The sequence below is a fragment of the Marmota marmota genome, unplaced genomic scaffold (assembly GCF_001458135.2).
Source record: "Marmota marmota marmota unplaced genomic scaffold, marMar, whole genome shotgun sequence".
In the NCBI taxonomy this organism is placed as follows: domain Eukaryota; kingdom Metazoa; phylum Chordata; class Mammalia; order Rodentia; family Sciuridae; genus Marmota; species Marmota marmota.
In genome coordinates, this window is record NW_026000026.1 from 5,042,375 (window position 1) to 5,065,286 (window position 22,912).

At 55.9% G+C, this 22,912-nt stretch overlaps 1 protein-coding gene across 3 annotated transcripts in view; it reads right to left on the reverse strand.

Annotated features, from left to right (window-relative positions):
- Slc13a3 (solute carrier family 13 member 3) overlaps positions 1-22,912 on the reverse strand; it is a 63,631-nt gene that overhangs the window by 27,425 nt on the left and 13,294 nt on the right. For 2 of the 3 annotated variants that reach the window (XM_015479151.2, XM_048810791.1), the window contains 3 exons: positions 12,357-12,622; positions 10,372-10,535; positions 1,702-1,768 (listed from right to left, as the gene is read on the reverse strand). In XM_015479151.2, the coding sequence (XP_015334637.1) occupies positions 1,702-1,768; positions 10,372-10,535; positions 12,357-12,592 (467 nt within the window). In that variant the 5' untranslated portion in view covers positions 12,593-12,622. Of the gene's footprint in view, positions 1-1,701; positions 1,769-10,366; positions 10,536-12,356; positions 12,623-22,912 lie in introns of those variants that run through there. The other variant, XM_048810792.1, reaches the window with a different exon arrangement.

A 22,912-nucleotide genomic window follows, 5' to 3' on the forward strand; every position in this document is an offset into this window, starting at 1 on the left:
AAGAGGAGTTGAAGCAATTTTTAAACCTTACTTTTTAAGATTAAAATTTATTTTCAGAAACTTTCCCCAGAGGGCAACGGGGACCTGCCCCGGGGTCTGGGTACTGGGTTTCCAGTCTCACAGGAAGGCCAAGACCGGAAACAGCTGGAAACAGATGAGGCCTGACTTCTCAGGAGTGAGAGGCCTGGTCAGGAGCCATGGTCTGCTTCAGACCCGGGCCCCGATCAGCCTGAGACCAGGGACCAGGGGGCAGGTAGGCTACAGCGCACTGAGCGCAGCCCTGCTTTACGCAGATGGGGAAGCTGAGGGGTCTGCAGCCCTGGATATGGTCTTCCTGTTGGTGGGCACCAGGTCTCGTCCAACGTACCCAACATGTGCTCTGCATGGGCAGATGTCAAAATATACTCCCAGGTCACGTGGTCCTGAGTGGCTGGATCAGTCACAGAGGTCACGTCTTAAAGTTGGCTCAAAGGCCCTGGATGTGGTGCCGGGAAGGAGCCCAGGCCACGGGAGCCACTGATAGAGACCACGCCTCCTCGTTGCTCCCATCTTGGTCAAAGCCAAGGCTGTGACAGTGGCCTAGGGGGTCCCACACACCGTCTTTCCACCTGCACCTTCTTGTCACCCCAGCCACCTCTCTGCACCCACCCCCATCTGCTCACGCAGGCTCAGCCACGCCGGCCTCCCGTGGCTCTGGGAACCCCCAGGAGCTGGGCAGGTGCTGCCCCTCTGCTGGCAAGGCCCCCCACAGATGCTCACGACCTCACCTCCTGCGGGGCTCCCTTGGCGGGACCCTCCTGGCGAGCCTTCCCGGCCTTAACCTGCCCTTTCCTCCCCCTCTGGCTCCCCTTGCTTTGCCCCACAGTAAGGGCTTCACTCGCCCACCTGGCTCCCCCAGGGCTGGCGCCTTCCTCTGCTCCTTGCTGCTCCCCGCCAGCCCTGCGCCCTCCCTAAGCGCGTGTCCAGTGAATAAAGCCGCCCACCCAACCCGGCTCTGCCCAGACAGCCCTGCGCTGCCTGCTCTTCCGTGCGTATTGGATGAGGAAGATGACACTTTAATAACAGGTGCCCACCGTGTATACGTCAGACCCGGGCAACCTTTATCCACACTATCTCACCTAATCCCAAAACAACTCTCGGAGGTGGGCCCCAACATCACGTCCAGTTGGTAGGTGAGCACTAACTGAGGCTCAGAGAGGTCAAGCAACTTGTTCAAGTCACACAGTCAACAAGTAGCAGGGCTAGAATTCCACGTAGGTCTGTGCGACTCCACACCCTGGGGCCTTAACCATGCTGCTTTAATACAAAGGACACTGCAGAACAAACGTGACAATGATGTGAAGATGTCACATAGGGTGAAGGACGGCCATCAGATCACAGAATATGTTTGTCCTTAGAGCCTCTTAGCCTGGCCTCCCCTCCTTGACGACCATGTGGCCAGCTCTTCTGCTCCCTGGGTCCCTCCTGTAAGAGGAAAGCCCCCAGCCCCCAACCCCCAGCCCCTCGGGGATTCCTGTGCCTCTGTCCTCTCCATGGTGGCTTCGTTTAAAGGAGGCCATTGAGGCCATGTCCAAGCCACGGGGAAGAATGGTGGAAACTCGGGAGCTGGGTTGTCCGGAAGGCCTCAGGGCTGGCCAGGGGAAGGCCGAAGCAGATCCTTGAACCAAGCATTTCTCCCCCAGAATTTCCCCAGGAACTTACTCTTCGGTGCTGGCCAGAAAGCGCATCTCCGTGGGCACTGTGGGCAGGCCGCTCCTCCGCACGGCAGCTGGGGGGAAAGAAGGGCGACGTAAGTCGAAGCAGCAGAGGGGACAGGGGCACTGGCTCTTAGGTGGCCAGTGGAGCGGCCTCTTCCTGGCCAAGGACCCTGTGCTATTCATTTAAAGAAAACAGGTGAGGGAGGAAGGCAAGGAGGGGGCAGGGGAGACCAGGGACTCACCCCCTCCTGTCCTACCATCCAATCTGGAGATGGTCCCGGGCCTGTGGGCAGGAAGTCAGCTGCAAGGCCACCTGGCCACCCATAACCCAGGCCCAGGCTCACCCGAGCAGCCATTGCCGAAGGGCTATTTGAGAATGACCAGCTGTAAGGCGTAATGGATTCAGCGCCCAAGAGGGATGACAGGGTTTTTGCAAGCATCTCTGGCCTGGCCAGGGAGAAGGGACTGCGGGGGCCCAAACTGGGAGCTGGGAACCCAGGCAGGGCCTATCCCCTTCTCCAGGTCACGCGGTGGGCGTTGGACTGGGCTGGTGGCCATAGAGATGCCGAGAGTAGATAAGCCGGGCAGGTGTTTCTGTTCCTCTGAGACTTGAACTCAGGACCACCTGGAGCTCAGGGCAGGAACTCAGTCACACGAAGCCTCGCCCATCGATCCACGGAGAAATCTTTATGGAGTAAGTGTCTCTCGTGTGTCGGGCACTGAGTGTCAAGGCACGGAAATCCGTGTCCTGCGGTTCTTACCCTCAGTGGGGGAGACAGACCACAGACACGTAAATATACGTGGTATGTCAGACGAGGAGTGTCGCGGAGAACAGGGCAGGGAGGGACCACTGCTCTGGGGTGAGACATTTTTTCAAGAGTCTGACTGAGAAGAAATTCCCACGGAGAGGAGGGTCTGCCCAAGAAGGAAAATCTGTCATCTGAGACCTGAAGGAGGGGAGTGGGGAGCCCCGCAAATGCCCGGGGCCATGAGGAGTTGGTGCAAAGGCCCCGAGAGAGGAGAGCCCGTGTGTCAGGAAGCCGGAGACCAGGGGCTGGTGGAGCCTGGCGGGGAGGAGGCAGAGGCGGGGTGGCAGGAAAAGGGCTGCCGCGCAGGGTCTCGGAGCTCACGTAAGGAGTTCGGCTTCTCCTCCGAGCCACACGGGAGCCAGGGTAGAGCCTGAGCAGAGGAGGGCCGCTCAGGATCTGACTTCCTTCTGAAGTCCCCTCTGCTTAGCGACCACACTCCCCAGGAGCTTGGACAGTGTTTTGGAGAAGAGAAAAAACCGAAAGGATTTAAGTCCTGCAGTTGGAGCCACCACCCAGGACCCTGGGAGCTGGGTGTGGGGCTGCTGGTGCAACTGGGGCCTGGTTCCGTCACTTACTATGTGGCCTCAGGTCCGTGGTTCAACCAGGGCCAATTCTGCCCCCAAAGGACACTGAACAATGACTAGGGACGTTTTTTGTCACAGGGATTTGGCAGGGATGCTGCTGCACATATTAGAGACCATGAATGCTACTAACCGCCCCCCACAGCAAGCCAGGCCCCCAACAAAGAGCCCTGTCACCCCAAATGTGATAGTGCTGAAGTCGAGAAGCCCTGGTCCAGATACATCCTTAATTTCCCGTTACTCCGTTCGTGAGTCATAAATGGAGTTACCATCTCCATACAACTGTCAAGGGGTTAAGGAATGAACCCAAGGAATTCAGGGACAGGCCTGGGGTCAGCTCAGTGGTAGAGCACGTGCCCAGCTTGCATGAGGCCCTGGGTTCCACCCCCAGCATTTTAAAATAAAATAAAAAGATAAGGCAGAGACCAGCAAGCTTCTTCTACGAAGCCAGATAGTAAATATTTTAGGCTTTGGGGCCTTGTGATCTCTGCTGTAAATAATCAGCTCTGCTGGGAGAGCACGCAAGTTACAGTTTATGAATAGCTGGGCGCTGGGACTTGAATTTCACATAATCTCTGCATGTCACAAGACGTTTTTCTTCTTTCAATTTATTTCAAAAGAATATAAAACTATTCTTGATTCATAAGTTGCACAAAAAACCGATGGTGGTCTGGATGTGGAGGGCCAGGGCGTGCCAGCAGGAGCCGGTGGGCGAGGGTGCTGAGCGGGACACAGAACAGGGTGCTGGATGCTGGGGCCAGGCCACGTGGTCCTCCTGCGGGACCTCCAGCTAACAGAGCAAGACCACTTCCTGGCCTTGTCTAAGTGCAAGGTCACTGTGCTGCCCAAGAACCCAGCACCCGCTCCTTGCTAATGAGCGACCCTCTTTCCTGACCCAGGTGTGGATGCGCCCTGGCTGCTGGCCTCACCCATCGGGGACCGGCCGGGCTTCCACAGGCCCTCCTCCAGATGACCTGAGGGGCGGCCCAGTCCCCAGCAGGTTCTTGTGACCCCTCTGATGAAGACGCTTGTGGCCTGGGGTGCAGGCTCTCACCCCTGCTGTGGTGGATAGTCAACTGATTTAAGTAGACATTCCCGGGGGACTTTGGCTGAAGGACATTGATACTCTCAAAGAAAGTCCAGCAAAATGTTTGATTTTTCCTCTTTATATGGGATTTCCTTCAGGAAATCAGTCACGTACTTACCACGTGGAGGAGGAGGAAGGGTCTAGACCCCAGCCTTGGCTCTCTCCCTGGCTTGCTCACCCAGTGGCTTGGGGAAGTCATCGTCCCCAACCCCGACCCCCAAGCTGGGTGGTTCCTATTGGTACTAGGAGGGAACAGGGTTTTATGGCAGAAGCTGGGGTCATATTTGCTGTGCCTGGGGTGGGTGCTGTGACCACCAGAGAGGTCTGAAGGCTGAAGTCAGCCGGCTCACCCTGAGTGGCGGGGACCAGGACCTCAGGGCTCAGGTGAGAGTAACACACATGCACACCTGAGGCTTGAGCCCTGAGCCCAGGGCACTAAAGCAGAAGGTGGAGCCGTCCACAGCACATGGTGGGTGAGGAGAGTCGCTCCCCAGGGGATAGCTAGACAGGAGGACTCGGTGACTGGGGTCCCCACCTCCAGCGCCCTCTGCACCACTCCCCGTGGGCTGGGCCGCTGCTGCCACACCCCTCCGACCTCCCCGAGCTCCACACAGCTGGCCCTGGCTGGCCCTGAGGAGTCCCCAGGGCGGGGGTCCCTATGGGGGGCTCTGGGGTGGGGCCTGGGCCTCAGTATCTTCAGCAAGTTCTGCGGGCACCCCTTTTGTGCAGCCAGGGTTGAGGGCAACTTGTGGAAGTTACTGGTGGAAAAATGAGGCTCCCGCGGCTGCCCGGCCCTGGTGGGGGCTCCACATGCTCCTCCCTGGAGGCCGCTGGAGGCCAGACAGGAGTTGGAGCCCAGCCGGGGTCGGGGTTCGCCGCACACACCCCGGTGGAGGGGACCGGCGATGGGCGGGGAGTCCCGTTTCTTATGAGTTAGGTGACATCAGTCCCCGGGCCTACTCTTCTAAGGACGGTGCCGATGAAGCCAAGGGACATGGAGTTGGAAGCCGGGGCAGCAAGGCGAGAGCTTAACGATTCACCAGAGGCCTCCCCTGGGCTTCCTGTGGCCGCGGGGGCCGAGAGGCCACACGAGAGCCGGCTGCTGGGGCAAAGTCTCCGGAGGGACTCCTCTGGGTGCAGAAGTCGAGGTCAGCCCGGAGCTCGGCGCTTACGTAAGGGTTAGTCAACACCGTGACCCTTGAGTTCGAGGGGCCGAGAAGGCTCACTGGCGGTGGAGGACTGAGCCCAGCAGCCCTGGGCGCGGGCAGGGTTGGCCACCTTTCCCCTCCACCCGGGAAACCGAGGCCCAGACGGGCGGGCAAAGCTGGGCGGGGTGGCGCTGGCCTGTAACCCCAGCAGCTCGGGAAGCTGAGACAGAAGGGGACTTCAGAAGCCCCCACGTTAGGCAGGTGCCATCCATGAATTCATCAGCACTCCTGACGCCCCAGGAGGCCACTTACCACCCCTAGTGCATGTCGAGGGGCGGAGGCTTAGAGCTGGTTAATAACACGGCCAGAGGGCACTCTGGGTGAGCAAGTGGGCAGGGCAAAGGCTGTCACAGCGGTGACAGACAACACAGGCCCTCAGGGAGCAGGGAGCGTGGAGTCCGTGGGGAGGCCCCAAGGAGCCAGCGAATAGCCCTCTCCACCCACCACAGGGCGGGTCTTCCCACTGCTCCTCCCACTGCTGGAAGCTCCTCCCACTGCTGGAAGCTCCTCCCACTGCTGGGAATCCTAGAGAGATTTTTCCGCAGCGGCCGCATATGAGCCACTTCCTATGTGCCTGGCTGTCGTTTCTCACGTGTCACTCATCATAAGACAAAATGGGGATATTTTGTCTTTATAGACAAGAAGAGGCTCAGGAGGTGGGTTGGCTTAATGAGGGAAGAGGAGGGCAATGTTTAACGCCACCGGAAAGATGTCTCTGTGACAGATGGTGCATCTCGGACATTCCTGAAGGAAAGTCATGGGTGGCAGCATGCCTGGGTGGCCTTCTTTGGGCAGAGAAAAGGAGGAAAAGGTTCAGATTTGAAAGCCAGGTAGAGGTGGGTGCAGGGGTACACACCTATAATCCCAGTTACTTGGGAGGCCAAGGCAGGAGGATCGCAAGTTCAAGGCTAGCCTCAGTAACTTAGTGAGACCCTGTCTCAAAATTAAAAAATCAAATTAAGACCTGGGAATAAAACTCAGTGGTAGAGCAGTTCCCTGGCACACACAGGCCCCTTACTGGACCCTGAGCAAATCACTGACTTGAGCTTCATTTGCTCCTCTGTAAGATGGGGTGAAAACAGTGCAGCCCACCCCCAAAGCTGGAGGATGAAACGGGAGCACCCCTGTGAAAGGGTGTTGAAGCCACCACTCAGGTGACAGTGCAGAGCACAGGACGGTTCAGGAACTGGAGAGAGGGGGCAGGTCTACCCTCAAAGGCTGAGGACCTCTGGGGTCTTGTCCAGTGAGCCCCATCCTACCCCAGCTTCCCCTGGGCTCCCCTCTGGGCCAGGCCCTACGGCACAGAGCTCATAAACACAGACTAGAGCTCAGCAACTCATTTATGGTGTTACTTTGGGTGAATCATTTTGCGCCTGTGAACCTCAGTCTCTTCATCTGTAAATGGAGGTCATCTACCTCATAGTGCAGTTAGGATTAAACAAGTCGATGGGTTCAAACATTGAGCATGGCATCTGCCATAGAGTGGGCCCTCAGAAAAGGGTGGTTGATATTAGCATTGTGTGGCTGCTATCGATGGCCCTTGTGACCTTGCAGCCTGGAAGAGACGCCCTGCCCCTCTCCTGGTCCATCAGCACGGACTCCACTCCCTCCAGCTCTGGCCTTACTGCCAGCCACCTGGTCAAGGCACAGAACTGGATGGAAGGGACATCTCTCTTTGAGCTGGAATCAGCCTTGTCCTTGCCCCAGAGACTGATCATTAACCAGTCCCTGCTCTCTATCCTGCGGCTGCTGAGGGGCCCCCAGCCTCCCAGGGCCCCAGCCTCCTGACATCCTGCAGTGCGAGGGAGAAGACCCCGGCTCCTGTTGCAAGGTCACCATTGTGTGTGACCCTGGGAGAACCCCCTCCCGCCCGGGGTCTCAGACTCTGCGTGTTTGTAAGGAAGGACCTGGTATTCAAACCTCGTGTGTTCATTCTGGAAAAAGAGACTCCTGTGGGAGGCGGAGTAGGGGAGAGAAGGAGCAGCCTGTCCCCACAGTTGGAAACGCTGCCTGGGAGGCCACTGCAGCTCTTCTTATTTCTTCAGCTCCCAGGAGATCAACGCCAGCTCCCTCTCATTCAGACCCCAGGCCTTAGGAAGGACCTGGCATTAAGTAAGTGCTCAATAAACACAGTTACTGTTCCTAGGAAGGGCAGCCTAAGATAAAGAGGGCTCAGCCGGGGTTGAAAGGGGACAAGGTGCAGAGACCTGGGGAGACAGTTTAAAAACCAATAGAGCCAACAATGCAGGGCAGGGGGCAGCCGCACACGGTTTGCAGGTAGAATCCGGCCATGACCTGTTTCTGTACCACCTGCCAATGGAGACTGGAGTTCACATTTTTAAGTGGTTGAAAAGATCAGTAGAAGAATAACCGTTCAGGATGTGACAGTATATGAGATTTTAACTCATTAATAAAATTGTGTTAGCGCCCAGCCACGCCCACTGGCACTCTGCCACTCACTTCAAAGGCAGAATTGAGTAATCGCGACAGAGGGGCCGGCGGAGCCTAAAATATTTACTATCTGGTTATTTACAGAAAAAGTCTGCCAGCCCCAGCTTCTCTCCCCTCCCATGGAGAAGACTTTGCCCTCGAGGAGACCCGGGGTCGCTGCTTGACCAGCGACGACATATGAATGAACCATCTCACTTCTCCAACCCCGTCTGTACAGGCTGATGATCATTCTGAGCTCTCAGGGCCGTTGTGGGAACAGAATACACAGGAGCCACTGTGCACAGAGATACCAGCAAGTGACATGGCTCAGATGCCACACGGGCCAGCATTTAGTGGGGCCAGCATTTAACTTTGATCAGATCCGTATTGACTGGAACACATACTGGAAAAGAATGTGACCAGCACCTAGAACCAACAGAGGCGTGGAGGATGCGGTCGGTCGTGAGTCATGAAAACGACCCAAATCTGCTGGGACCCATCTGCCGTCTCTCTCTCAAGAGGTGGCTTCTACCTCTAGGTCCCAGGTGGCGTCTCTCATAGTTTCATGGACCCAGGGGGAAGCAGCGAGCAGGAAGGCAGAAGCTGACATCATTCCCACTTATGTACCTGAGGCCAGATTCAGCCTCCTGACCACATCCGGCCGCAAGGGAACCCGGGAAATCCAGCCTTTTCTCTGCAAAGTCCCGAGCCCACGGGGTCCACTGCCAGGAGAGCTCCAGAGAAACTGGTGTGGGACGAACAGCGATCTGTACCCACACACGGATCAACTAAAGCTTCTTTTAAGAAATAGGACATTTTAGAGTTGGGGTGCAGCTCAGTGGCTGGAGAGCATGCCTCCCACACCCAGGGCCCTGGTTCAGTCCCCAGCACCACAAAAGAAAAAGAAAAAAGAAAGAAATGAGACATTTTAAAGTGGACGTGATGTGACAGCCGTGCGCAGCCCTGGGAGAAAGGCCCAGGGACTCGGGTTGCCGAAGAAGAGCGCACGTCCCTGTGCCCTGGACTGACCTGGACGGCCTTTCTCCTGCTCCTGGGTACCTGAGGGAAATGCACCTCTGCTTCTGCAGTGGCTTGAAGACGTCATTCTCTGAGTTGTAGCCACAGGATTCCCTCTGGCTCGGCTGATTCCCTCTGGTGGCACCAGTGGCTCTGGAGCACAGTGCCAGGCCTGAGTCAGGCTCCATCATCTGCCCACTGTGTGATCTGGGGAGGCTGCTTGACCTCTCTGGGCCCACAGAGTGGTCTAAAGCATGGTAGCCGCTGTGGGGTTTTGCAGTCGGTTTGTTTTTGCTAAGAGCACAATTTCAGAGGGTGGGGGTCACAGGGCCAGGTCACGGCACAGTGCCACTGTTGGCTGCCCAGGTCCCTCTTCGGTTTCATTTTTTTTTAAGTTTCTACTCTCGCCGTTCCCCACTTGGACCCTCCCGTAGCAGCTTCCCCACAGGCTAAGAGGCAGCTGTTGCCTCCTGTCCTCTCCTTCCTTCCCTTGTCTCCTTCCTTCCTTCCCTTTCTTTCTTTCCTTTCCTTTTCTTTCTCTCCAGGAATTAAACCCAGGGCCCTTCACCTCTGAGCCACACCCCTAGCACTTTCATTTTTTATTTGGAGACAGGGTCTCTCTCACTTAGGCCTTGCCAACTTGCTGAGGCTGGCCTCCAACTCAGGACCTCCTGCCTCAGCCTCGCAGGTCGTCGGGACCAGAGGTGTGCACCACGGTGCCCAGTTTACACTCCTTATGTTCTTACAAAACGCCGTGTCATCCACATGTGCACATGTTTAATTCACATGTTGTCCTTGGGGCCTGTACCTCATTCTGGTTTTTCCACAATCAAAACTGTTTTAAGAGATCCGTTTCTGTAACTGTTGGGTTCGCTGGTTCTTGTCTTAAAAGCGGTGCTGTGCTTGGTGTGTGTCATCAACAGAGCCCGCGTGACCGCCAACTCCTCACCCCAGGAAGAACGCACAGGCACTGGGGCTTCATCCCCCAGGAGCAGAGCTGCTCCCCCAGGGCAGAGGCACATTTGGCTTCCGCACACTCCTGAAGAGCATGATGTGTAGCTTTTCTCCTTCCTTCCTCCCTTCCTTCCTTCCTTCCTGAAAGGCCGGCCCAGACCACACTCTTTCTAGCAGTGCACCAGCGTTCCCACGGCCACGTGGCTGCCAACACTGGACATCATCCAGCTTTCTTATTTCTACACGTCTTATTGATTCAGATCTCATTGCTTCAGTTGGCATTTCTCTGAGAATTAGGTTGAACATCTGTTCAATGCTTTCAAGCAAAGTTTCATTATAGGATCCAGTTCAAAGGGTTATGTGGAGAGTTAAAGGAACCAATACAAATGCTCAATAAATGCAAAAATTGGAAAACCAAAGTCCCACAGTTGGACTTGTCTAATTCTCGATCATTACTAATAAACCTTTGACGCCTAGAAGGTGCTCTGCAAGTGCACATTCCCTTGGCTTCTCCCGGTTTCCTTTGGTTGTCCCTGCTCCCCTCCCTTCACGTGGTAGAGCGGCCGCAGTGCCCTTGCACAGCCTCACCTGTGTTTTCATCACCTTCCCAACTGAGCTCCTTCTGAGCCTCCTTCTGGCCAAAGAGACTCTTCAGGATGGCGTTGGCAATGGGCAGCATCATGGCCGTGGAGGCAGTGTTGCTGAGCCACATGGACAGGAACGAGGTGGTCACCATCATCCCCAGAATGAGCCTGGGGACAGAGGGAGATAGAGTCAGAGCCTGAACCCAGGGTCCACGAGGTCCTCTGGGCCCAGGTTCCCTCCCTGAGGAATCCAAGCCATTAGTTTCACAGATGCAGAGAAGCAAGTCAGTGGCCAACGGGACCAACAAGCTGGGCTTGCTGGGATCTCAAGAGCCCTGGCCACTGTGTGAGTGAACGGCCACAGGCTCCCAGGGAAAGGGAATCCAGAGCCATTTCAACCAAATCCTCAGTGTCACCCATTTCAGGATAAAGTTGCCAGGACACCAAGGCTCCTGCCATCTTGCCGTACGACCTTCCCAGTCTCCCTCCGGCCCCCACTCCCACCAGCACCCAGCGTGCCTGACTCCTCGGCTCCTGGTCTTTGCTTGGTCTGTTCCCACAACAGAATCTAAGTCTCAGGGTGTTGTGGGTTTTTTTTTTTTTTTTCATATATTAGTTTCTTAATCCACCTGGAATTCATTCAGATGGTTGTATGAAGTCAGGAGTCAGCAGAGTTTCTTTCATAGATCAGACCAATGATCTCAGCTCCCACCATTTACTGACCCTCCCCCCGTCCCTGCTAGTTCCAGTGCCCTCTGGGTCAGTTCTTCTGTGTCTAGATGGTTCTAAGCCAGAGCCGCGCTGTGCTCGTGGCTGCAGCTTCACCTCCACACCACCCCGCGCCCCTGGATAGCAAACCCCGCTGGCTGCTGGGCTCAGTTCTCGATGGAGACTGTCCCACAGGATGCACAGCCTCCCCAGGGGACACCACTACACGGTCAGGCAGATGTCTCGGCAGAGTGGATGCTGGAACCTAGTGGTCATCCACAGCGTCTCCTCCCCTCCCCCCACAGATTGTGTCGCTCAAAGAGCTCTCAGGTCTCTCCCTTCTGTCCTTCTCCACTGCCACCCTCTAGTTCAAGCCGTCATCATCCCTTGTCACACCCAGAACAGCCTCCCAGCCAGGCTGCACCTGGCTTCTCACCTGCAGCCCACCACATGTGGCCAAGAGGAGGCTTAAAAATGTAAATTTGCCAAGTCACTCCCCGGCTCAGGACCCTTTAGGTCACTCCCCGGCTCAGGACCCTTTACAGCAGGGGGTTGTGGATACCATTCAAGGCTGGATCAGGGAAATACCTGGCATCTTCATGTTGCTAACTTCTGGTCAGAAGTGAGTCTTTTCCTCAGGGCCTGAGACTTTATCACCAAAAAAGCTCACAGGTATTTTATAGTACATTATAACAGCTGCAGAACCCTGGCTTAGCGATGATGCTCAAAACGGTTTTATCACTAGCTCTTGCCGTGCGCTGGGTTCATAAAGGGGCTGTTACGGCAAAATGTGTTTTAAAAATACTGTTTGAGTAACTGCATTTTGCTCCATTTGGGGTTGTGGTTGTTGTTTTAAATCCTGAAAACTGGATTGCTTCATGCAATTTTAAACATCATTCTGAGAAAAAATCTTAAGATTCACCAAATTGCCAAAGGGGTTCATGGGAAAAAAACAATAGACTTGTGCACACACACCCCTTAGCTAAAGGCCACCCACCCCTGGGAGAACGGGGTCCACATCCAGAGGGCTCGAGGCTTTGCAGGGTTGGGTCCAGCCTCCGCCTCTCCTGGGCCATCTTCCCACCCACTTTGCGTCCCCAATGGCTCCACCCCATCACCCGGGCTGCTAAGCGGTGAGCAAGCCTGAGAGGGCAGGGCTCAGGGACAGCCCGCAACAACCTTCTAGTGCCCACAGGGACTCTGTGAATCAAGGTCCATCGCCATTTCCAGGCAGCGAGTGGCAAAGTCACATCCCGGGCTGGCCCTGTGGCCTGGCCTTACCTGGCCGGCTGGACTCCCACGAGCATCAGGACCTTGAGGGCGATCCTCCGGTGCAGGTTCCACTCCTCGATGGCGGTGGCCATGATGAGACCGCTGAGGAAGAGGAAGTTGGTGTCGAGGAAGTACTGGGGGCAGACCTTGCTGGAGGGCAGGATGCCCAGGAAGGGGAAGAGGACGATGGGCAGCAGCGCTGTCACCGACAGGGGCAGGGCCTCGGTGCACCAGTAGACGGCCATGAGCAGGATGACGAACAGGCAGCGGCCCTCCTGCAGGGGACATGCACAGCTGGGGGCGCGCCCGGTGCAGAGGCAGGCGGACGGGCCCACCGGGCTCATTCCCAGGGAAGCGGTGCCCTTGGCTTTGACCTTGAGCTAGGGGCATCACCTTTCTGATCCTCATTTTTCTTGGTACAAAATAGAGAAGCTATTTCTGCCTACTTCACAAGACTGAAAGAAAACTAACCAAAATACTCACTGTCTTAGAGGTAAACCCCTAGGTGAGGATGAGAATGGAAATACTTGATTTAATAGGGGACCCCAGAAAGTTCTGGAAGGGTGTGGGCAGGTGACACAGAGAAGGGGCCAATACAAGGTGAGTTTACGAGAAGTTTCCACTGTGGGCAGTTGGAGCCACAGTCCTGGTGGGGAGCCTGGGACGCAGTGCAGGGCACACCCGGGAGCTGTTCTCCCTGGAGTCGAGGCCCTGGCCTGGACCTGCTGAGGCCTGGCCATCGCTGGTTGAGGATGGCTCCTGGGAGCACTTCCGGCCTCCCCCTGTGCAGGCTGAGCTCTGCCTACAGCCAGAGAAACACTCCTGCAGCCACAGGAAGAAGGATCAGCATGTGTGGGCCCGGGGACCGCCCTGGGGTAGAGGCCACACAGTAAGGACAGCCGCAGCTGGGCAGGTGCAGCAGCCAGCACGGCACACACTCAATGCACAAAGACGGTGACCATCACACTCATCCTGTCCTGTGCACCACCTGACCTATCAACTGGTGTCCCGGTTTGGAAATGAGGCATCCTCAGCCAGGATTGCGACCTCGAATGCTCACAGGAGCCTGACGTGCCACCGTGGAGCTCTGGGGCTCCCTCGCACAATCTCGCACCGTTCACTTTGCCAAGAAGATATTTTGCTTTTCTTTGGGGTCTGTCACGAGACGCCAGACTGCCAGGTGACAGTGCACTCCTGCCCCTGACATTGGCAGTCTGGGGCCCAGCCACCTGCAGCTCATCAGCTTCTGCAGCTCAAGGAGACACACGTGCAGGCAAACCATTCGCCCCAGAGAGATGGGCCCCAGGTAGCCCAGCACCGTGAGCATGGGGCAGAAGAAAGCCATCGGAGGGACTGGGTGGGGACCGAGGAGGGCGCTGTCTTGGTACCAACTTGCTATGGCTGAGTCCCCCCAGCCCCCCAATTCATATGTTGAAACCTAACCCCACTGTGGCGGGACCCTCATGAATGCAATTGTAAAAGAGGCCTGAGGGCCTTCTGCCTTGTCCGGGCCCAGCAACAGGTGCCATCTCTGAAGCAGAGAGAAAGCCCCCCTGAGACACTAAATCTGTCAGTGCCTCCGTCTTGGACCTGGCTGGGCTGTTTTAACAGGCTCCAGAACTGTGAGCAATACATTCCTGTTGTTTACCCATGACCCAGTGGACGGCACTTTTTGTTACAGCAGCTCAAATGGAATAAGACGCTCCTCCATCTCCCTGGACCCTCACCGTTCACAACAGGTGACTCCGTCAGCTTCCTCTGGCTAAGTTGCAAGCTTGGTCAAGATTTCCAGGGACAAAAGACTCCCAGGAACCGCTCCAACCAGGAAGTTTGGTGGCTGTCCAGGTGGGATGGCTGAGGCATGGTGATGCCACCCCCCACCCCGGGTCCTGGTAAGATGGAGGCGCTGTTGTCCTGGAGTAACGTTTTCATCCATTCCCCTGCGATACCTCCACGGTCTTCACGTTTCATGTCTTCACGTTTCACGTTCCCACCACCAGAAACATTCCTTGGAGCCAAGTCCTCGTTGCAGGGTCCCTCTGGAGGACAATCAACGACAAGCTCCTGGAGACAGTGACATCTTTCTGAGCTAGGATTTGGGAGATCTTTGGTGTGGGGGAGGAGGGGCTGTCTTCTTGCCTGTGCGGAAGCTTTTTGTATTTGAATCAAAAAGAAGGGCCTCATCCGAGCCAAACCCAGCTAGTGGGGTGCACCTTGCTGAAGAACACCCACTTGTTACGTCAAGTGAGTCGGTCAACGGAAAGGTGTATTTCCTGAGGCTCAGAAGTAAAAGGGGGTGCCACTCCATACCTAGTAAGGAACATGGGTGTGTTCCACGTGGAGAGGACCCTGGGAGGGTGAGCTGCTGGGAGCAGAGCAGGGGCCTGAGGGGGCGTCCACGTCAGTCACACTGGTGTACCACCGAAGGCCACCAAAACGGGTTCCAAGCCAGGGAAGTTCTCAACAGCCTTTCTCCCTACCGATCCCCTAAAATTCCCAGAGCATCCGAAGCACTACCAAATCACATGCACACATTTACTTGTCCCCGTGAACCCAAAGCTTCTGACATCCATTTGCCCATGGATCAAAATATCCCTTAAAACCCTGCATGACTGGAAATGCTGCCAGATCGCAAGCCGCGACGATTCCGGTGTTCAGTGTCACTGGCCTCCTCTGTGTCCCCGCCTAGAATGCAAGTGCCGTGAGAAGAGGGTCCTTGTTTGTTGTGTCTCATTCTCTTCTGTGTCCCCAGCACCTGGCCGGGTAGGGGCTGAGTCAGTGCAGAGTGAGTGAACTGAGAGAGGGGTCCCCAATACTCTTTGCTGGGCCCTGTCCTGGAGCTTCGGGGGCAGAGGAGGAAGAGAACCTCTGCCCTCAGTGGGCAGCCGGGCAGGTGGCACATGCCTGTCACCCCAGGCCTCGGGAGGCTGAGGCAGGAGGATCGTGAGTTCAAAAGCAGCCTCAGCAACTCAGTGAGACCCTGATTCTAAACAAACAAACAAACAAAAAACAGGCTGGGGATGTGGCTCAGTGGATAAGCACCCCTGGGCTCAATCCCCGGAACCAAAATAAATTTTAAAAAATCAAGTGCTTTAGGGGCAAGGGGCTAAAGACTCTTAAGAGCAGCACCAAGGCACGTGACCCAAAGGAGACGTGGCTCGAAGTCCATTAGGGACAACTAGCGGGAGTCATTAACTTAGCTGAGAGGCCAAAGGGGTTAGCAGGGGCGACTTCTCTCGGGAGAAACTGCCTCAACTAAACATTAGCAAACGAAAGCTTGGGCAGCGTCCGAAGGTCAGACCCTCCACTGTCCCACAAGCGTCTGGTCATTTACTTTGGGTATTGTACTCGCAACCTGAGGGCAAAGTTGTGCAGCAGTAGAGGAACGTTGCAAATTCGTTCCTCTAACTTGAAAGGAATTTGTGTGTGTGTGTGTGTGTGTGTGTGTGAGGGGGGGGGGGAATCATGTCCAGCACCCAAGTTAAACATCTCAGGCCTTAAGATAGCTTCTCTGCTGGTGACACTCTGAGGTCAGCACTTAACAGGGGACTAGAATGAAGAAGGGCCCAACCCTGGACCTTACAGCATCCAGAGAATAAGAAAGGACAGTTTAAACAACGTACACCAACAACTCTGACGACCTAAAGGAAACCACCTACTTGAAAATTGTTACCCAATTATCGGAAAAATAAACCGAATAGCTGAACAGTCCAATTTCTTTCAGAGAAATCCAATCCGTATAAACTCCCTCACATACAAGCCTTCAGGCCCTGTTGGCTTCAGAAGTAATTCTACCAAACAACGGAGGAATGGATGAACCATTGTGTACAAGCTCAGGGGACAGAGAGAGAGGGACCCTTCCCATTGCGTTTTCTGAGCTCAGGATAACGCTGGTTTCCTGATAAGGGCATCAAAAGAAAAGAAAATGGCCTGGAATTGCAGGGAGCAGTGGTGTGCAGTCCCCTGGGCATCTTTAACTCCATGACACTCGGCTCAGAGTTTCCTTTTCTGTCTTGACTCACGTCACAATGTGCGGGAGTGACTGCAGCAATCATGGCAGCGGGGGAGTGCTGAGGCTCCAAGCCAGGGCCTCGTGCAAGCTACGCGAGTGAGCGCTCTACCATCAGCCACACCCCGCCCTCCACTGATTTTTCAAGTACTTTCTCACTTCCCGTTATTCACCCAGTTCAGGGCTCTCTGATGTGTCAACTCACTTAACGCCCACACAACCTTAACTGGGAGGCGCTATTACTTCCTCCCTCTTTTCAGGGGGAATCATAAAAAGACATCCATTCAGGTCATGCACATAAACTGATACAGATAATTCTGTTCCTGGGGCTGGGAATATAGCTCAGTTGGTAGAGTGCTTGTCCTGCATGCACAAGGGCCTGGGTTCAATCCCCAGCACCACCAAAAAAAAAAAAAACCAGATAATTAAAAACTGAATTCAGTTCCTGGCATTGTGCTGTCTGTAGTTCACAAACTACATCCTTTAACAGGAGTCCTAACTTTTAAATTCGTCTCTCTTAAACATCTAAGGGATTGGACAGTACTATTCGTCGGGCACTTTTACAAACGTATGAACTCATTCTGTTCTCACCCCCCTGAGGGCAGGGGTCACTATGTCCATTCTCCTGACAGGACAACTGAGGCAGAGAAGTTGCTCTCACGGTGGGTGCAGGAGGGAGAGGTGAAACCCAAGGCCTGGGAGACAGGCGGGCCCTCCTCCCTCTCCCCAGCACCCAGCCCAGAGAGGCGAAGGGGAGAGGTCCCTTCAGGTCCAGTCCCACGTGTTGGTCACCCCCGGAGCTGGCCATTCTGATTTCCGAATTGAGACCGTTTGTGGATCAAGCAATTGGGATTTTAATCATCATCTCCCAAGAGTGATGGAACGAGTCTCATATCCAGGGATGTTTGGTACAAGTAATAGGAAAAGAACTTCCCCAGAGGACAGAGTCCCCCCAGCAGCCGGGCCAGGAGTCAGCCCTGAGCTCCAGCCCACCGGCAGCACGACGCCCGGGGCGAGGGCGAGTTCGGGGGTTCTGACCCACTCCCAGCCCCACAGCCACCGCCCCACCCCACACCGTCCCTGGGCCCCTCTCAGGTCACCCCACCCACCGCTGTGCCAAGCCCCAGTGCCCGAAGCAGGCTGTGCTTTCACCCGTCGGCTGGGTTCCGCCTGTTCCCGGACCTCGGCATCCGGGACCCACTCGGGACCCACTTTTGCGTCTGGCCGTTCATTCGCTGTAATATCGCGATTCGCCCAATAGTGTCACTTATCGGCTCCGGGTTTATTTTTGGCTGTTGAGAGCTGTTCCTTCTCTGAACACAGGCAACTCGCTCTACAGCCTCCGCTGATGGACATTTGGGTCATTTCTTATTGGGGGACAGCATGATCATAACTGGTAAGGACACGTGAGCACATCTGCTTTGGGGGTGATGGCCGGCGAGGGCTCTGTGCAGCGTGACCCTTTCGCACATTGTGAACACGGGGAGGACACGCGGCTGGATTCTGGCCTTAAGGGTGGCACTGGGCCCTGCCTGCCTCTCCCCTCCCTGTCTCCTTCCCCTCTTTTCTCTACTCCTCTGTCTCCTCCTCTCGCTTCCTCCCTCCCTCTTCTCCTCTCTCCGGCTGCTCCTGCGAGGATGCCCACATCAGCCCTGGGTGGAGGGAAGGCCCAGGACAGCACATGTCAACTGGGGGGTGACCTGAGGAAAATGGTGGGACCTGGGGAGTCTGCCGTGGCCACCAGGGACTTTGGCAGGAAGTGAGTATGTCGTTACATCATTCGTTGGGGACTGGACCAGTGTCGGGGTGACCCAGATAGCTCCCCTTCCCCAGCTGAGCTTCCTGTGGGCAAGTGGATTCAGATGTGCCCGCTGATGCCCGCTCTGGAGGGGAATCAATAAGCCCACTGCCCTCATCCACCTCCCTCCCGCGCGAGGCCTGAGGACAGAAGGGACTCCCCAGGAGACCTGGAGGCAGGGACTTCAGAGCTGAGGTGGCCAAATGGGAAGTGGAGGCCTCTGGGGATGAGACAGGCCAACCTCCAGCGCCAGGACTCAGCACCTGCTGTCCCTCTGCCTGGCCTCTGGACTCCCTCCCCGGCCCCTCCTCGGGAGCCAGTCTAGTCACATGAGGGACTGAGGTCTGCTCCAGATGTCTTTTGACAGGTGCTTGTCCCTGGTGGCAGTTTCCTGCGTGTCCTTTCTCAGAGCCTCTCCTCCCAGACCACGAGACCACACAACAGGGCCCCTGCCCGTCCCGTTCCCGTCTACCCCCGGTCCTCCTAGATGCCTGCTAAGTGAATGAATAAGGGACATAAAGCAGGCATCACAGACTGCAGCGCGGGGGACTATTTGGTGAGTGACGTGAGCTGGTGGGAGAAAAAGCGCACCATCTTGACGAACCTGCTTTGCGCTCTTGACAGTGTTGGAGGGGCAGAAAAGCACTATTTTTCCAGGGGAAAAAATGCCCAAACATGACAGTAATTTACAGTTGACACTGGGCTTCAGTGTCATGGGTGCAATAGGAAGGGTGGGGACCGAGGTGAAGGTGGCACGGGCCCCCTGAGGACAGCAGGGCTGCTCAGCCCCTCTGCTCCCTGCCATGTGGGCCCCTTGATCCCTGAACTCCTGGGGCCTCAAGAGTCCTGAGAAGCTTCAGTTTAACGAGATTGGCTCATTAGAAGGAAAGCGGGGAGATGGCCATAATGAGCAAGGGCTGTCCGACCCACACTCACCGGTCTATGACCGGGCCTTGACATGGTTTTAATGGGTGGAGTCATGGATGTCTTTGATTATTAATGAAAACCTCAGGAAAGTGCCCAGACATACACACCGTTCGACTGTGATGTCACAGTGCTGATAGACCTCTAGGGATCACAGGACCCTGTTCGGAAATCTCTGCTCCATGTTAAAACCCCATTTTACAGGTATAAAAACCGAGGCCCGGAGAGGCAGAGCAATTTCTTCAGCACCAGGGAGAGCGCGTGGTGAGCTCTGAGACCTCGCCGTGAAGGGGAACGCAGGTGGATGACCCACCCCACGGCAGGCAGGTTCCACCCTGTGTCTGGGCCCCGTGCTCTGTGAACTGGGACCAGCCACATGACCCACGGAGCTGCAGTCTGTGTGTTGGGGAAGGGGAGGCTCCTGACCCTCAAGGGCGGATCCAGGTAGGAGGGAGCAGGGCGTCTCGTGATGGCAGGCACTGACCCTTTGAATTCCAACTTCTGGAGTTCAGAGGCTGGGGAGTGTCTGACCTTGCAGACCCTCTTTCTGGGTCACCGTAGGGCAAGCAGCTTGCCCTGGTGCCACTTTGTCCTGTCCAGAGGCTCTGCAGGAGTGGGGATCCGCTGAGGGCCCCTGCAAGGCGAGCTCCAGGGGAAGCTCCGCTCCATCCGCAGCAGGTTGTGCAGCTGGGCAGCTCAGCGACAGCCTCCAGGTGTGGAGGAGCCCAGGAGGAGGCCGAGAAAGATTGCGGCTGGAGAAGCCCAGGGCCTGAGGCAAGGAGGCTGCCCCAGAGGCCAGACCTCAGCAAAGCTTGAGATGGAAGGGGTCTGAGAAGACAAGGGACGCCGAGGAAATCTCTCGAGCTGGACTGTCCAGATACAGTAGCCCGGGTCACATGTGGCTTTTTATAGTACTTAAAATTAAATGACATTTAAAATGCTGGTTTCTCAGTGACTCGGCCACATTTCAAGGGTTCAACAGCCACCTGTGACTGGTGTCTGCCATTGGGGACAGAGCAGGTATAGCTACTCCCTTCCTCACACAGACTTCTTTTGGACAGAACTGGGCCCCGCAGGCTGGCTCCTGTTTCCCAGGACAAGCCACACAACACCCCGAGGCTGAGTCTCTTCCTCTGCACATTTGGAATAATCATATTTGGATGTCCAGCTGTTAGGGGAAAGGCATGGGAAGGCTTTGGAAATGTGGGACGGTTCTCTTAGGGGTGAAGTAACGAGTGCACTCTTTCTTTCTTTCTTTTTGGGGGTTGAACCCAGGGTTTTGCAAATGCAAGGCAGACGCTTTGCCACTGAGCTGCACCCCAGCACCCCAGCCCCAGGAGCACATTCTTATTTATTCATTGCTCTGTTTTTCCAAGTTTCAACAACCAATAGACATATTTTTTTAAAAGAAGACATTCTCTGAACGTAAAGCTAACATGCTGGCCCAGCTCTTGGGCTCCCCTTTCCTCCTCGGAGCACCCGTAGATGTGTAATTATTGTGCGGCAGAAATTTGAGGCCAGGTCCATTGCTTCCCCCTTACAGCTCACAGGATTTCACCGGGATGTCCATCCGCCATTTTGTTCAACCGCCAAGTTCATTTACGTGGCCGTGATTGATCTCCGCGTTGCCGAGTCTCTGTCCCTTTTTTTTCTGGGAAACAATGTACTTTTCAACCTGCACATATCTTAGTTTTAACAAAGTCTCTCCCACTGAAGATTGCCACCTTGTTCTCAGCTGCTTAGTCTTCCGCAGGGACCTCGGCCGTGTCGAGGCTCGCTGTCCTTCCTCTCTAGCACCCCTCTCCTCGGCTTCCTCTTCCTGTCGCTCCCTCTGTCACAACCGGCTTATGGTGTGAGCGCGTTCCCATCCCCTCTCCTCCAAGGGTGGCTGCTTGTCCTCGGCTCTCTTCCTCAGCGTTCCCCGTCCTCCCCTCTGGGCCCTCCATTCTGAGATCTAGTGCTCTATTTGGGGATCAGGAGGCATCACCCCTCTGCTGTGTTCACATCTCAGAGGGAAACCCCTGCTCCTGCTCCTCCTGCTCCACGACTGACTCTCGCGGGCTTTCCCTGTGTGTCCCTTTGTCTTTTCATTCTGGGGCCATCCTGGTGAAGGTCCACACTGGCCACTCCCTACAGAATGGGGGCCGTCCTTCCAAGCCCGTTTCTTTGTTGGAGGGAAGGTGGGCACGGCGGGGCTGCAGGTGTCCACCATTCGCCTGTGACACCCAGGACCTTTCTCTCCAGCCCGCCCTGGAGTCTTCTGGGCTCGGCAGGCGGGAGCCTTGCTGAGCACAACACCCAGGAGGCCCAGCGTGGGTGGCTCCCAGCATTCCTGTTCCCTTGACTTCTTGAGAGAGAACGTGGGACCACTGGCCCACGTGTGGCGGCTATCCGTCCCCTCCTTCCCCGGCCCTCCGACTGCCCACTTCTTGCCAAAGGTCTTTGAGCCTCCGGGATCAGTACTCTCTGCCTGGGCTGTCACATGTCTCAAGGACTCTCCTTCCCCCGCGGCCGGCCCAGGCTTTCCGGGAAGAGGGAGGCTCGGGACTGGAAGGCAAGGGGGAATCCAGGCCTGCCCGGCTGCTGGGCTGCTCCTGCTTCCTCCTGCCCCAGGTCCAACCCCAAGGCCCTGTCTGCTGGACCTCGCGGGTGGACTGTCCCCTGCTTCCCTGGAAGGTGGCCTGTTTTTCTCCTTTTGTTCCTTTGGTGGCTGTTGTCAGGCTGCTCCAGAGACGGCTGGGACAGAGCAGCCTGTTCTACCAACTTGAGCCCCGAGAGCCTCCCCTGCGGATTCGTCATCAGAACCGCTGTCCTCTGCTCACCTGTGCTCACCGACGGGGGCGGCAGGAGGGGGCGTGGAATAGAAAAGCCTGGCTTCACCCCAGTCCCCCACTCTCTAGTCAGCGATCCTGGGCTGCTTGGTGAGCTCCCTGCCCTCAGTTTGCCTGATGTAGACACATGACATTGATACCCACCTGGGGGACAGAGCTGCTTAATGTAAGATACGCACCCCCAGGGGTTGGTACGAGGGTATCCCCGACAAACGGGCTGTTGTCATGCTGCATTAATTGTTATGATCATATATTAACATGATTGTATTATAAATAATACAAGTTCAATTCCTTAAGGCTGGACTTCAAAAATGTAAATCAATGGTTCCCACGGGTGGGGGGAGGTTTTGTCCCCCAGGGGAGGTCGTTGATTGTCATGACAGGTGGGAGGTGCTGCCAGCATCTAGTGAACACGCTGGGGCTGCTGCTGACCTCCTGCAGCGCCCAGGTGCCCTCCGTCTGCAATCAAGAATTACCCCCCCCCCCCCCAGTGTCAATGACAATAGTGCTGACACTGAGAAAATCTGTCTATCTAACTGAAGGACAGTAGAGGAAAAGGCTGCCCAGAGAAGGAAAGAGGCTTGCCTGAGCCACCCAGCAAGTCAGAGGTAGACTGTGTCAGCCAAAAGCTTATCTTCTCTTTCCTCATTAAGAGGTGATGGTCCCAAGCTTTTCAGGCCGCAGTGGTTGGGAGCCCAGTGGCACTAGGGCACGGCACCCCATGACCCTCACAATGAGCCCTTCCTTAAGCCTGGTCCTGCCCTGATCCTGCCTGTTGGGAGCAAGGACAGGGTGAGTGGGGCAGGGGCGGTGGGGTCACAGTCCCCGAGCAGCCCTGTTCATGTCCACCCAACCCAGACACACGGCCCAGGGTGTGAGTGCCTTACAGGAAGCCTTATAATCCCCCACGTCACCCCCAGCCTCTCTAGCTCAGCCAAGGCTTCACCAAGGGATTAAAGTTTGTAGGCAAAACACGAGGTGTGGGGGGCAGGGGAAGTGCCGC